The 16465-nt window shown below is 30.5% G+C and overlaps 1 protein-coding gene across 5 annotated transcripts in view; it reads right to left on the reverse strand.

The window, feature by feature from the left end:
• LOC140447715 (uncharacterized) overlaps nt 1-16465 on the reverse strand; it is a 597936-nt gene that overhangs the window by 84972 nt on the left and 496499 nt on the right. For all 5 annotated transcript variants that reach the window (XM_072540522.1, XM_072540524.1, XM_072540523.1 and 2 more), the window contains 4 exons: nt 15932-16362; nt 15463-15851; nt 15090-15325; nt 14692-14996 (listed from right to left, as the gene is read on the reverse strand). In XM_072540522.1, coding sequence (XP_072396623.1) covers nt 14692-14996; nt 15090-15325; nt 15463-15851; nt 15932-16362 — 1361 coding nt within the window. The remainder of the gene's footprint in view (nt 1-14691; nt 14997-15089; nt 15326-15462; nt 15852-15931; nt 16363-16465) is intronic.

Consider the following 16465-nt stretch of genomic DNA (forward strand, 5'->3'; position numbering starts at 1 on the left):
AACATCTATAAAAAAAAACCCTACAAATTGTTTTTGTAAGTATGAACCCTGTTGGTTTGTTTACTTATATTCTAAAATCTTTTTTATTTGTAGTGAACTGATGATGCTTTTAAAAATAAAAGCGAAACGTATTCGAATAAATTAATAAAGTAGTTGACGACTTTTATTTGCCAATTATTGACCGATAAAACCTCTGCTATTCAACCATTGAATATATTCCAAATTTAATCAACGGTCGTATTTTTTACTATATATATATATATATATATATATATATATATACAGTAGACTCCCTCTATAACGAGAACTGAAATGGCAGACTAATTACCTCGTTATAAGCGGATCTCGTTATATCGTATATAATTTTATACTTACTTTAATGTAACTAATAGAGGGCGGCACATATGCCACATGTGTGGAATAAATTTGCGCTTAACTGTTTTGCTCTTTAAGTTAGCTCTATTTGTGTTAAAAAATATTAAAGATACATTATTTTTACAAAGAAAAGGTATACCTGTTAGTAACCTGAAAATTCAACCGTTTTCGAGATAAATGCATTTTATAAGTCAGCTGCACAATAATTCTTAGTTTGATATTTGTGCGGTAAAGCACTGAATACCTGTAGATAAGCATAATTCATAGTTTATTCTTATTAAAACAACTCAAAGATGATAATGTAACATCACAAAATGCTTTGTTCTATGTGCTAAATGTCTTATTGGAGAAAAGATATTTCATCTTCTTCTTTAGGTGCTGTGTCCGTATTCAGACGTTGTCCGTCATCATGTATACAATTTCCCTTTTCTATCGCTTCTTAAGTTTCTATAGGCAGTGAGAACATAATTAAATATACCTTTCCTGAACGTTGGATTGATCGTGGCAGTCATATTCCTTGGCAATGTGGTGAGATATTGATATCATTATTTAATTTATAAAAATCCGAAAAGAATACTTATTATTCATTATGTAAATTGTTTAACCATTTTTATTAGGACAATTACAAAACTAAAGCACAGGTATTGAATAACACATATGTGTCTTGTTTCATAATACTTTTGCTACAAATCTAACCTTAAAGACTCAGCATTTTTACAAAAACATTATCGTTGGCCTAATAACCGACATTGTTATAAATATAGTAAACATACAGGCAATTTAGTTTAGCATAATATTAGTTCGTTAGTTAATCATAATAGTCCATTTGTTCGATATGTAATTATAGTTACTCGTAAGCTGTAACGTAATCACACAAATAAGTAATGTCATCGATAGGTTATTCCATGTGTTCCATAAGATTTGGATAGGTATCCAAAAGAATATATTCATCCATTATACATTATAGCCACCACGTAGCCCAGAATTTAATTCGCTTGATTTTGGTGTATGGGGCGTAGGCGTATTAAAACGTGTCTATAAGAATCCCATAAACATTCGCAACCAACTATGGGAAGAAATAAATACTACAGCAGTTTCTTTAGAACCAATAATGCTATTTAATATGAGATGATTTTTATGGAATATATTGGCAAATGAATTAATGAAAATGGTGGACATATCGAACACTTACTTTAACAAAAAGTTTTGTTATTTAGTTAACTATTTCTTAATATGGTTTGTAAACAAAATGTGTTGATTATGACTTTTTTTATTATTCTGTTTTTTGTCAAATCCTATTATTAATTATCCTGCTGATATATTTATTTTATTTAATATTTTGTTAACTATTAACTTTAGTTAAAGGTATTTTATACCAAAATTTAGATTTATTAATGTTTTTGTCTATTTTTCCTTCGTTGCCTGGAGTAATTGTCTTAAATCAGAATTATGCAGCTGATCTGTAAAATGCGATTATCTCGAAATCTGTTGAGTTTTAAAGTTATTAACAGGTATTACTTTTTTTGGTTAAAATAATGTATCTTTAACATTTTTTATCACAAATACAGGTAACTCAAAGAGCAAAAAAGTTAAGTGCAAATTTATACCACATATGTGGCATATGTGGCGCCCTCTATCAACTACATGAAAGTGTGCAACAAATTATAATTTCTCATATTTAAAAGTACCCAGATGTAAAATTTTATGCATAAATGTTTACAAACATGAAAGTTATAGCAAAAAATAAAATTTTTTATTTGCACTTTAACACCCTGTATCTTTCTTAATATCAACATTTTATTAAAGCAATTTGGCTTAAATCGTAATATTTTAAAGTGTAGAATCTACTGTTTCTTTTTGTACAATTACTTAAGGACCACCCTGTATATATGTATATATATACAGTGTAGGTAAAAGTTTATGGTCGGTATGGTAAAATTTAACAGCATATCTAACACAGATATAAAATCATATTTTCAGCGAATAGACAAAGATAACAATCATATTTCCCTTGGTCTCCCCTCCATATTTCTTATTGACACCCATTGGCCATTAGTGAGACGATTAGTTCCGATCATATATATATATATATATATATATATATATATATATATATATATATATATATATATATATATATATTATTAAAAAACATTGCTCATTGCTCATTAAAACATCATTCACAAATAAAACATCATTACAATATATATATATATATATATATATATATATATATATATATATATATATATATATATATATATATGTAAAATAAAGTTTTATTTTGGGGTTGCAGCCATTAATAGGGCAGGAAAGTGAAACTCTTTGTTCTTTATCTAGCTTTCGCAAAATTTATTTGCTTCTTCAGGATATGCTAAAATATGGTATCAGTAAATACAATGAAATTAAAATTAAATAGCATTGTATAAAACTAGTATAAAAACTTACAACATGAGGTTAATCCATTAAATTTTCAAATTTACAAAACATAAAAACTTAACTTATCTAGTTATGTAAGTACAATATTTTAATTTTATTTAATTTTGTACAAATTCATTATGACATTGATTATGTTGATGTTTGATTTATGTCAGAAAGACACTCGTTTCTGTTTATTATATTTTTTGTTGTTGATAACTAGCTCTTGATTATTATTATGGTTACGTACAAAGTGGCATTATATTATATTACATTTATAATTAAAGATGGGGTTCTATGAAAACATCAAACATAGGTATGGACCTACAACTGAAAGGTTACTAAAAACTTGGACAAAATATAACAACAAATTGGCATCTTCGCAAAATAGAAAAACTTTCTTAGTCAAATGTAGAAAACACCACTTACACCCTAACCACATCGTACATGGCATTGCTAATACCAATAACCTACTACACCATCGAGGAGGAAGAACAGGAAAACAAGTACAATGTTTTAATTTAAAGTTAAAAACACAAGTTATTAATTTAGAGATAAAAGCTACATTTTCAGACATAAACTTTTTTTAGAAAAAAATATGTTAGAAATTAAAGATAAATTGCAGCGCATATTACCACAACATATTATAACTGAATTTTTTCGTAGACAAAAAATAGCTTACAACAAAATATTTCATAACATAAAACAAAATAACATACATAAATTTGGAAATCTGAAAATGAAAGCTTATAACTCTATCACTTTTAAAGAAAAATGGTTTAAAAATTTAACGAACATTGAATTCCCTTATAATGTAAGAAAGATACTGGCATTAGGTCCAAAATTCTGTTTATTACCAACACTTAAAGATTTTAAAATTTCAAATATACTGGCTGATATCGAAAGTACAATAACTAGATTTTCTGAAAATAATAAAAACTTAGTCAGAGCTCAATGCACTAACATCATAACTAACTATTTACACAAAAATAAAAATAATAATCATTTTTTAAATAGTTTATATCATGAATGTAAAAAATTTATCAAAGAACACCCTGAGATATACATCGTGAGATGTGATAAAGGAAATGTGATTGTTGCAATGTACAAAGATGATTACTATAATAAAAGTTATGAACTTTTAAATGATACTAAATATTATAAAAAATTACAGAACAATCCCACAAGTACCTTGCAACAGAAAGCTAACAAAATAGTTACCGAATTGAAAAATAAAAAAATGATCACTAAAGAAGAAGCCTCAACTCTCACTATATATAACTCTGTCACACCACGCTTTTATGTCCAACCAAAAGTACATAAACCTAACTTAACAATGAGACCAATTGTATCTTCAATTATTTCACCAAACAGTAAATTAGCAAAATTTTTGAATGATATTCTTACAAGGTCATATAACTTAGATAATAGTTTATCTATACAAGATTCCTTTGAACTAAGTAATTTTATCAATAACTATCAACTACCAAATAATTATATAATAGTAAGCTTTGACGTTATATCTTTATTTACTAATTTACCACTACATATTATTAATGATAGTATAAACAGACATTGGGATGACAAAAATAAATTGCAAAATTAAAAAAAAAACGTTCTTAAGCAATTTAGAATTCATTTTTGATTCTAATGTATTGATTTTTGATAATGCATTCTATAAACAAATTTTTGGCACACCTATGGGCTCAAGTATATCGTGTATATTATGTAATTATGTACTAGACGATTTAATAAGAGATTCTTTAAATAAATTGCCTTTTCATATCCCATTTATCAAACGATTTGTGGATGACTTAATACTTGCTTTACCTGCAGACAAAATAAATGAAACTTTACAAACTTTTAATAATTATAGTGAACATTTACAATTTACATGTGAAAAAGAGATAGAAAATAGCATCCCATATCTTGACATAAAAATCAAACGTAATGCACAAAATGTATTAAGCACTGAATGGTACAGAAAACCTATATTTAGTAACAGATTTATTAATTATCATTCACAACATGCACCTCATATAAAAATAAATTTGATATTGGCTTTAAAAAACAGAATAGTCAAATTATCACACATCAATAACATCAACAAAGGGTTATTAGAACTTAAAGACATTTTATTAGAGAATTCATACCCAATTAAAATAATTAACAAATTTTTATTTAACAATCCTAATAATAGAATGATTGACATGAATCAAACAAGAGAACCAAATCAACAAATCGTGCAATCTCAATTTACTTTCACATCACTACCTTACATACCAACATTAACACCCAAACTAACTAAAGTCTTTGCTAACTATTCTGATATTAAAATTGCAACTAAAAATGTTAAAACATTAGCATCATTGTATAGAAAAACTAAATCACCTATTAGCATTATGGAAAGCTCAAATGTAGTTAATATAATACCATGCGAAAATTGTGATAAGCCATACATCGGACACACATCTAGAAATCTAATAGGCAGACTAACATCACATAAAAGTGACCTTAAAAATAATAAAAATACGTGTGCATTAATAGATCATGCAATTAATAAAAATCATTCATTTAATTTCAATGAAACTAATATATTAAGACGTAAAAACCAATTAAATAAAAGAGAATTCTTAGAAATGGTATGCATAAATAAATATCAATGTGTTAATAAGAAAACTGATATTGATAAACTAAGCAATATATATAATTACATTCTGTCTTACGAAAATTAATACTACAATTTTCTAATATTAGATTTTCTGACTATAAATACTATAATTTCAAAAAATTTAAATATTCATATTTGGCGCCACTTTGTACGTAACCATAATAATAATCAAGAGCTAGTTATCAACAACAAAAAATATAATAAACAGAAACGAGTGTCTTTCTGACATAAATCAAACATCAACATAATCAATGTCATAATGAATTTGTACAAAATTAAATAAAATTAAAATATTGAACTTACATAACTAGATAAGTTAAGTTTTAATGTTTTGTAAATTTGAAAATTTAATGGATTAACCTCATGTTGTAAGTTTTTATACTAGTTTTATACAATGCTATTTAATTTTAATTTCATTGTATTTACTGATACCATATTTTAGCATATCCTGAAGAAGCAAATAAATTTTGCGAAAGCTAGATAAAGAACAAAGAGTTTCACTTTCCTGCCCTATTAATGACTGCAACCCCAAAATAAAACTTTATTTTACATAACGTGTCAGTCAATAATACCTAACTACTTTATATATATATATATATATATATATATATATATATATATATATATATATATATATATAAACATATATATATATATATATATATATATATATATATATATATATAAACAATATTTCTTATATATATATATATATATATATATATATATATATGTTATTTAAAAACACTCATTGCTCATAAAACTATACACAAACAATACATCATAACAATATATAGGAGTACGACCGTCAATCCAATATAAGTTAAGGAACACTCGAAGAGTGGTGAGTTTTTCGGTCAAGTGGAGAAAAAAAAAGTCAAAGAAGGTAGCTACTTCATCTATTTATTGATGAAGTTTCGCTTTCTAATCAGAAAGCATCATCAATTCATCTAAAAAGAACAATATGAAAAACCAAACATCCATAGAAAAGTTAGTATAAGTGTGTTACCTCAAAAAGACATGTAGCAGTCAATGGTGTAATAAAATATCTTATTATTCTTCATTTTCGCTTTCGTCGCTATTACTAACAACTTTGCTTTTCGTCATTGAATAGGGTAGGTTTTTATAAAAGGGATGATAAAATAGGTCTATGAAAGGTAATAGACTTAAAATGTCCTTATATTTTTCTTGGTTGATTCGAATTTGCTGTTTTTCATAGACATGAGAAACAATAATGTTTCACGAGTCGTAATTATTCCTTTTTCCTCTTCTTAGATCAATAATTTTAAACGGTTTATCTTCATGTAAACTGTACTTATAAAATAGTTTTCCAAAGGATTCTTTGCGTATTTGTATCCAAACTATTTCGTTCCAGAAAACGCTTTCATTACCTTCATCTTTCGTCTTTCTCACGAACGAACAAACTAGAAAAATCCGAAAAGGAGAAGAAATCTTCAGTTTTCATTTCATATACGTTATATTTATGACTACTCATTCTCGCCAAATTATACCAGTCGTGAGGCAACTAATCACTCCATCGAACTATTTCTTCTTCCTCTCTATATTGGCATGATCCGAGTCGCATTCTAAATGCGTATGTCCTGGAACCAAATATTTGTGATCTATTGTAGTTACAAAAGGTTTAATGTTAAATACGTAAGTATAGAGCAACGGATATAAATACAAGAGAACTGATGAGAGATGAAAATCTGAAGAAGAGTTATGCAAATCAAATTAATGAAAGAATGCGAATAATAGAACAAAATGATGATATCGAAGAGATGGTCAATGATATTAAAGGAACGATTCTGGCAGTAAACAGGGAAGTTAAAACACAGATCGGAAAGAGAAAGCATAACGAATGGATGACGGACGAAATTATGGATCTAATGGAAAAGCGAAGGCAACATAAACAACAACATAATCAAGATAAATACAAACAAATACACAAAGAAATTCGCCAGAAAATTAAGAAAGCGAAAGAACGTTGGATGGTGGAAAGGTGCAACGAAATAGAACAATTGCAGGAAAAAGGAGATAGTTTTGGACTACATAAGAAGGTCAAAGAAATATCGAATATACACAAAAGCCACCACAGAACAAGAATACGCAACGACAGAAACGAATACATAGAGTCAGAAGAGGAGATAGCAATGGCGTGGAAAGAATACGCAGAAAGACTTTTTAATGACGAAAGACCAACACAACCAACGCGCAAACTTCCTTCCGAAAACTTATCAGGGCCATCAATAATGCGAAGTGAAATAGAATATACAGTTAGAACCACAAAGATGCATAAAGCAACGGGTCCAGATGAAATTAATATAGAAGCAATAAAACTACTAGACGAGGAGAATATCGAAATCTTGGTAAAGCTGTTCAATAGAATTTATGATACTGGTTACATTCCGCGAGAATGGCTGCAGTCATCCTTTGTGATGATCCCAAAAACAGCTAATGCCACAAAATGCAATGAACACCGCTTAATTAGTTTAATGAGTCACTTGCTGAAACTCTTCCTTAGGATATTACACTCAAGAATGTACAAGATACTAGAAGAACTTAGCGGGTCAACACAATTCGGTTTTAAGGGAGGACTAGGAACAAGAGAGGCAATTTTATGTTTGAACACCTTAATACAAAACTGTTTAGATCAACGAAAAGATGTAAAGAACCTTCATCGTCTACGAGAAGGCATTTGACAATGTTGAACATGATATCATGATGGAACTACTACATAGGGCCAACATTGACCAGAAGGAGATCAGAATTATTCAGAATCTATACTGGAACCAAATGGCAAAGGTGAGGATTGATCAAGACCAATATACGGATGAATTTGAAATCCGAAAAGGTGTCCGCCAAGGCTGCATACTCTCTCCGATGCTTTTTAATTTATATGTTGAAAATATATTTGCGGAAGCATTAGAAGACACGGAATTAGGCGTTAAAGTGAACGGCATACCAATTAGCAACCTACGCTATGCGGACGACACAGTGATTATAACTGATAATTTGGAAGGTCAGCAGTTATTACTTGATAGGGTGAATAGCATAGGTAAAAAATATGACCTCAAAATCAACATTTTGAAAACGAAATATATGGTCATTAGCAGAAACCCTCCAGAAAACCCGATAATATGCATAGGTGACGATCGCATAAAACGCGTGAAAACTTTTAAATACCTTGGCACCACAATCAATGACCAATCGGATCCACAACAAGAGATAAAAACCCGAATACAAATGGCAAGACAAGCTTTTGTGAAATTCAGACCGCTCCTATGTAATCAAAACCTAAATTTCGAAATACGCTACAGAATGGTCAAGTGCTACATATGGTTCATCTTGCTTTATGGCATGGAAACGTGGACTTAGAAAAAAACATCTATTAACAAACTTGAAGCATTTGAAATGTGGTCATTGAGAAGAATGATGCGCATACTTTGGGTGGATAGAGTTCGAAACGATGACGTCCTTAAGAGAGCCGGCGTGGAAAGAGAACTCTTTAAATGAATTAAAAAACGCAAGATTGGTTACCTTGGTAATCCTACAAGGGAAGATCGAAGGTAGGAGAGGAGCCGGCCGCAAACAATTATCCTGGTTAAGGAATATTAAAGAATGGACAGGAATACACAATACAGGCGAGCTGTGTCACGCCGCCAAGAACAGAATTCTAGTAATGAGATAGTCGCCTACGCACTTTGGTGTATGGCATGTTAAGAAGAAGAAGAGCAACGGAATAATATTATTACGATTTTGGCCTGGGCATGTATCGGAATAGAATATGATATGCTTAACCTCGTTGGGTATATCCTGAATAAACATTAGTAAACACCACGTTGACCATTACCATGCCACATAAAGCAGCTTGTGGTGATACTTGTATTTAAGCACGGTGTAGCAAGACATTGCTGGAGATCTTTTTTCCAGAACTTTTCCTTCAGAATTGCGTGATCTAATTTTATCATCTGCTTTACACTTGTAATGAAAATCGGGCTTTTCTAATATCAAATTCCGACTGCAACCTAGACTTTTCATTTTCATCGGTCACATTTTTAATTTTAGACAGGTAAGTATCAGAAGTTTTACAAGTATCATTATGAAGCTTTTTGAATTTTAGACCAAATTCTAAAAAACATTTTTGGTATATACTGAAACTTACGGGAGTCGACGATCCGTGTAATTCTGAAGGTATTCCATTGTCCTTGTGCAATTTGTACATCTTTTCCAAATTCAAATCACTACCCAAATACTTTCTTCATGTTCTACGTCTCGAGTAATGACTCGCACGCCGGAAAGCTAGCAATAACGAACTATACTATGTTGACGAACTATACTAATATCTTCATCTGACCGTGTGTTGGAGGGAGTGTGCATACCTCGTTTATCTCCCTGTATAATAGCAGTGTCAGCATTTTTCTTCTTTTTGACAATTCCATTGATAAAACCTCTACCTTCAGCAAACATGGCTTGGAAGCAAGCTCTACATACTTCAACTTTTAAAGAATGTTGTGAGATAAAATATTTTGCTGTAACAGTTCTGCTTCGGCGTGATACTTGTAGCTTACGCTTTGGTGGAGCAAGTTCAATCAAAGAACTTAAAAATTGGCGTTGTTTATCCCGCGTTTTGATAGTCACGAAAATACATCGTTTTCGTTTCATCTTCAATATGACATACACTTATCATTTTCTGACTTCAGTAATAAGATTAAGAGTTATTTAGCCATTATATGTTATAAACACTTATCACTATTTGACCATAAAAAATGAAAAATGTATTTTGATCATTGCGTGACAAGAATACTTATGATAATCTGATCACACATAAACAAAAAAAAAATAACACAAAATGAATAAAAATGCAGTTATCACCTTCTGACCATATGGTACAGATACAGTATACTCCCTTTATAACGAACACGGTTATTACGAGGTTTCGCTTATAACGAGGTACATTAGATGTCCCGTGAAATTTCTATTGAACTATAACCCTTTATAGCGAGGTAAATTTGCTTATAACGAGAAAAAATAAGATTGAAAAACGTATTTTTTACGTTTTGGCCCGGTCGTAGCTATAAATAAATACCCTTTTTAACTGCGGGCCGCCCGCAATAAACTTCTTACAATTTATGATTCTTAGTCGGAAATGTAAAATTTATGATTCACAAGTGTCATTTGTATTGGTTTGACCATTCACACGTGTTTTAAAGGTTGTCAGAAACTTTATCCAAGGACAAAACGCAAATGAAGAAGCATAAAACTGTTTCACATCTTTAGAAAATATGATAGATAGAATACTGGACAATTTAAAGCAGTCAAAAATGACAAAATAACTTTATACGCTTTATACATATTTACAGAATACAGATTTTTTTGTTTTAACGTATATCATTGACAGTAAAAGTAAACAACTCTTTTTTGTTTTAATGCATTTCATTGACAATAAAAGTAAACAACTTTGTTTTAAAAACGCCATTCAAACAATATTTATTAGCATCTTACATTGCTCCGAATGGCTTCACTATAGAAAGTTAATGTTTTAGAAAACTACATATTCATATGTATGCACAGTATTATTGTTGTTGGATATAACGAGATCCGCTTATAACGAGGTAATTAGTCTGCCATTTCAGTTCTCGTTATAGAGGGAGTCTACTGTATATATATATATATATATATATATATATATATATATATATATATATATATATATATTTATATATATATATATATATATATTTATATCTTGACGGTCCCATATAGTCGCCTCGTATTTCAGTGAGACTGTGTAAAAATATATCTGTAATAAAAGCAGGCAATAAAAATTAAAATAAAAGTACTCTACCAGGAGTAGTTATTAACTGCAAAATTATCAATGACTGAGATGTATTAATAATACAAAGTTTTAATATTCTCATCGATATTTACATTCAGATGTGCCTGGTATTATGTTTGAAAATATGTACAGTCGCCCAGATAATGTTATCATCGATGCATTCTTTGCGTAAGATAAGAACAATATTTGCCTGAGCGACCGAAACCATAAAGTAGTTTATTCGAATAAATTTCGTTTCGACCGTCCAGTGGTTTACACTTGGGTAGGTAGGTATAATATTTTACTTTATTTTAAACTTTATTTTTAAACGAAATATTGTTTATTTGGATGAAACCTGGTATGGTACTCATGACAGCGTGAAAAAACGTTGGACGAATAATAACAAAACGTGTTCTAATTCAGTACCGCCCAATAAAGGACAGAATTATAATTTTACACTGCGGTGTAGAAAATGGATGCATCGACGATGTATTATTTATATCTGCAAAAAAAATTAAAGACCTGACTCTAGATTATCATTAGGATATGGAGGGTTCAATTTGTGAATCATGGTTTGAAAAATCTCTTCTTCCAGAATTATAATATATATATATATATATATATATATATATATATATATATATATATATATATATATATATATATATATATATATATATATATATATAAGTATAAAAAAAGTTCAACTCAGGAACTATAGATGTAAACGTTCAATGTTTTTTTGAAAAAAAAAACAGAAGTTAGTTATATGTAAAAGAACAGTAAATTTTATAATTTTACGAAAATACTTTTAAAATATGGCCCGATAAAATTATTATTACACCAGTGGTGTGATAATAATTCTGCAGCTGAAGAGCCAGTGGAACCCTCTAATCAATTGGAATATTTTTACAAAGTAGTGTAGTAAAATGTAAGCGACATTTTCAAGACCTCTCTGATGATCCCAAACATATGCTGAAATATGTTTATGAAGGATTGTGTTCTAAATTGTCTAAATCAGGAGCAATTGTAGAAACATGTTTATCAGAGTGTCCAAAGCAACTTGCTACAAGACTATAGGAGAAACATCTTCTTCTAGACAGAGGAGAAAGAATTGTGCAAATTCACACAAATAGAACCGCACCTAAAGGAACCTGTAATCAGAACAATATACAAAATGGATGAGGCTAATATTTTTCCAACTATTGAAAGCCTTCGAAGTGAACTGGTTCGAAAGGATATTCTCTTATATTCAGCAACAATACTTTGATGATTTCTTAAAACCCATAATTTTAAGTAAAAAACTATAGACAATGCTAAACACTAACGGAAAGTACTAGAATAATTATTTCTTTAAGAAACATTTCTATCAGATAGATAACTGAGTATCAAAAAATGGAACGAAATGTTGTTTATTTAGATGAGAACTGGTGTGATACTCATAACAGGACAGAGAATTATAATTTTACACTGCGGTGGAGAAAATAGATGGATCGATGATGTATTATTAATATCTGCAAAAAAAAATAAAGACGCGTCTCTAGATTATCATGAGGATATGGAAAGTTTAATTTTTGAATCATGGTTTGAGTAGATTAGTAAGTTCTTATTTCCAACTAGGTGTTAGTTGAAACCTTTATTTTTATTGTAATTGTAGATATTCTCGTTTTGCTTATATATCTTTGAAAATAGAGTACAAATACACTTCATGATAGAACAAAAACGTACAACATTATTTAATTTAAAATAGTCAAAGTAAAGGTTAGGTTATTATAAAATACCTGCTAGATATATAAAAAAAGATGTTCATAAAAGTTTTACACCTCTTACCCATTTTTAAATTATTAAGGTACTAAGTCTTCTCTCATACGGTGTCAAACCAAAGTTGTTAATAGAATACCCTGTGTATAATTTAAAAAATGAATTCTCTATTTTTTTATTACAATAACTAACTTATCAGGGATAAAATGTGATCATAAGTTTTAAAACTTATGAGCAGTTGTGTTATTAAAACGTTTAAATACTAAAATACTTGTACATAAAAAAATTGTTTAATTACATGTGATAATTACTTTTATTAACAATTTTTATAGGTATTATTATTTTACAATAAGTTCTGTTTAGTCGAGTCGATTAGTGTTATCACTCACTAGATATATCACAGAAGTTAACAACACCAATATTTGTTATTTAAACTTTATAGAAAATGAAACTGTTTCTTAAATAAAAATAAAAACTTTTATTTAATTTAAAATTAGATATGCACTCTACTGTTCAATAAAGTAGTGACCACTCTAACATTGTTGCTATTTTCTAGTATTTTACCAGCTCTGGTTCCTATAAATTTTCTCACGAAATTACGTGTCAACTATACCTGATCAGGTACGCAGGAACGTTTCCTTTGCGTACATCTTCATCTCTTCCTTAATTTTATTGATGATTCTGAGGATAATATGATATAACCAATAACTTTATATCGTAATATTAACTTACAGGTTGCTTAATTTATATTTTTTTATTAAACTTTATTATTTATGTCCATTAGTCAACAACTTACGTTACTGACAAAATTTTAGTACAGTTTTTGTAAAGGTGGTGTATTTGTTGATTCGGGATTGATTAATTTTTTGTTTTGTCCGGACCTAACGATTCCGTGATTCTTTTCATTTATTTATTTTTTTGTTTATACGAAGGGTCAATATATTTTTGGTTTATTGGAACGGACTGGCGCCCATTCTTTCACCAGTTTTGGTCAAAAGAACTCCGAGCCACTCGGCTGCCTGGCAGGGTTTAGCTAGTCGGACATACTCCTTGTCTCCCCTTCTTCTTGCTAGTGGCTTGAAGGGTGGGGGTGACATGGTGTTTGGAAAAAGTTCAAAATTTTAAATATGACTACTTCGTTAGTCACAGAATCTTATCAAAGCTAATTATAATGTCCCAATCATCGTCATATCATTCTGACTTTACAACCCTGTGTGGGTCCTAAACTTCTATACAATTTCTCTCCAATCGTTCCTATCCATCGGCTTCCTCACCAAGCACGTATTCCCATATTTCTTATGTCTTCATTGATGTTATCTAGAAACCTTGTTCTAGGTTCTTCTGTAACCAATGGGTCTATCAAGGATATATTTTCTAGCTGAGTCAGTTTGTTCCATCCGCTTTACATACCCTACCCACTTCCTATCTTAATGAATTTTACGATATTTGGTCCCTAGTATATTCTTTAAAGTTAGAAGTTGTACCGTCTTCTCCACACTTTATTGTCATTCACCTCTTCATATTTCGCTTTCGTACTTTTCTTTCGAAACATCCTAACATTTTTTATTCAAATGTATAGATGATAAACACAGAGAAAGATAATAATAGAAATAAAATCACTGATATCTAAAATTGAACAATATCTTACCATGAAATATGGTAACTCAAAGTAGACCCAAATGCTCTAACTTCATTATTGATCTTCATTTCAATATCTACCCTTTTATGAGTTCCATCAATTATAGGTTTGGCTTTGGCGATCAGTTCGTTATCCAATCTTTGTTCCAACTGGAAGTCTTGAGCCACAGAACCTCCCTTGATATTGACACCAGGTCGCATATGCAAAGCGTTTTGCAAAATTAGATTAAGGTTTAGGGATTTGGCTTTTTGCGATCCATTTTCAACAACTTTGAGGAGGTCGGTTCGTCCAACTAATTCTTGGTAGGTGCGGACCTAAAATTAGATAAAAATATTGTTGCTTTTCTAATTTAATTTTTTTTTACTAAAGATAATTTACAATTTATAAAATTTCATATAAAAACTTACACCAAGGTTGGCCATATGTCCTCGCACTTCTTCAGCAAGCATAAACAAGTAGTTTATAACGTGTTCAGGTTGGCCTGTGAATTTTTTTCTTAGCGCAGGATCTTGGGTAGCAATTCCAACGGGGCAAGTATTCAAGTGACACTTTCTCATCATGGTACAACCCATAACAATGAGCGGGGCTGTACTGAAACCTATCTCATCAGCTCCTAGTAAAGCAGCCACCACTACATCAAAACCTAAATAAAAGCATATTAACATACGTTTCATTAACACGTGATAAATAGACTTACACAAAAGGACAGCTGAATCCGTGAAAAATGGGGTCTGCTGACAGACTCGCTGTTTTAATTTCATTATATTTAACCAGACTTACCTGTTCTTATATTACCATCAGCCTGGAGTACAATCCTGGATCTTAAATTATTCAAAACCAAAACTTGATGTGTCTCCGCAATACCCAATTCCCATGGCAATCCAGCACTCTTGATACCTGTCCAAGAGCTGGCACCTGTGCCACCGTCATGTCCAGAAACGACGATATGTTCTGCTTTACCTTTAGCTACGCCGGAAGCCACAACTCCCACTCCAACTTCGGATACAAGCTTGACGGAAATTCTAGCTATTGGATTCGCACATTTCAAATCGTATATCAATTCTGCCAAATCTTCGATGGAGTAGATGTCGTGGTGGGGAGGAGGAGAAATAAGACCAACACCTGGAACTGAATGTCTGGTCTTTGCTATGTCGGTGGATACTTTATATCTAGAAATTCAGAAAGGAAAAATGCAAGAAAGATTATATTTTATTTTATATAATTATATTTTATAAACATGAATACTTGCCCTGGAAGTTCACCTCCTTCTCCTGGTTTGGCACCTTGAGCCATCTTAATTTGTAAGTCATCAGCATGAGCTAAATACGAAGATGTAACACCGAATCGACCAGAAGCAACTTGTTTGATAGAGGATCGTTTGTCCCGGTCTAGATATCTTTCCGGATCCTCACCTCCTTCTCCTGTATTACTTTTGCCTCCAACTTTATTCATAGCTATAGCGAGTGTCTGGTGTGATTCCAAACTAATAGATCCAAAGCTCATAGCTCCAGTAGCAAATCGTTTAACGATCTCTGAAGCAGGCTCGATTTCATTTAATGGCAGAGGCTGGTCGAGAGTTCTTAAGTTCAAGCGGCCACGTAACATACAGTTTCTCACTGATTCCATATTTGATTCTTTGAATTTTTCGTAAGCAGTTTTGTTCTTGTTAACTGCTGCTTCCTGTAATAAAAAAGTATTATAATAAATACTGTTATGATCTTCAATAGGACAGAAGCAATAAAACTATCCTGGAGAAGATAAAATTACGATTAAAAAACTACAC

Source organism: Diabrotica undecimpunctata, chromosome 8 (genome assembly GCF_040954645.1).
Source record: "Diabrotica undecimpunctata isolate CICGRU chromosome 8, icDiaUnde3, whole genome shotgun sequence".
NCBI lineage: Eukaryota > Metazoa > Arthropoda > Insecta > Coleoptera > Chrysomelidae > Diabrotica > Diabrotica undecimpunctata.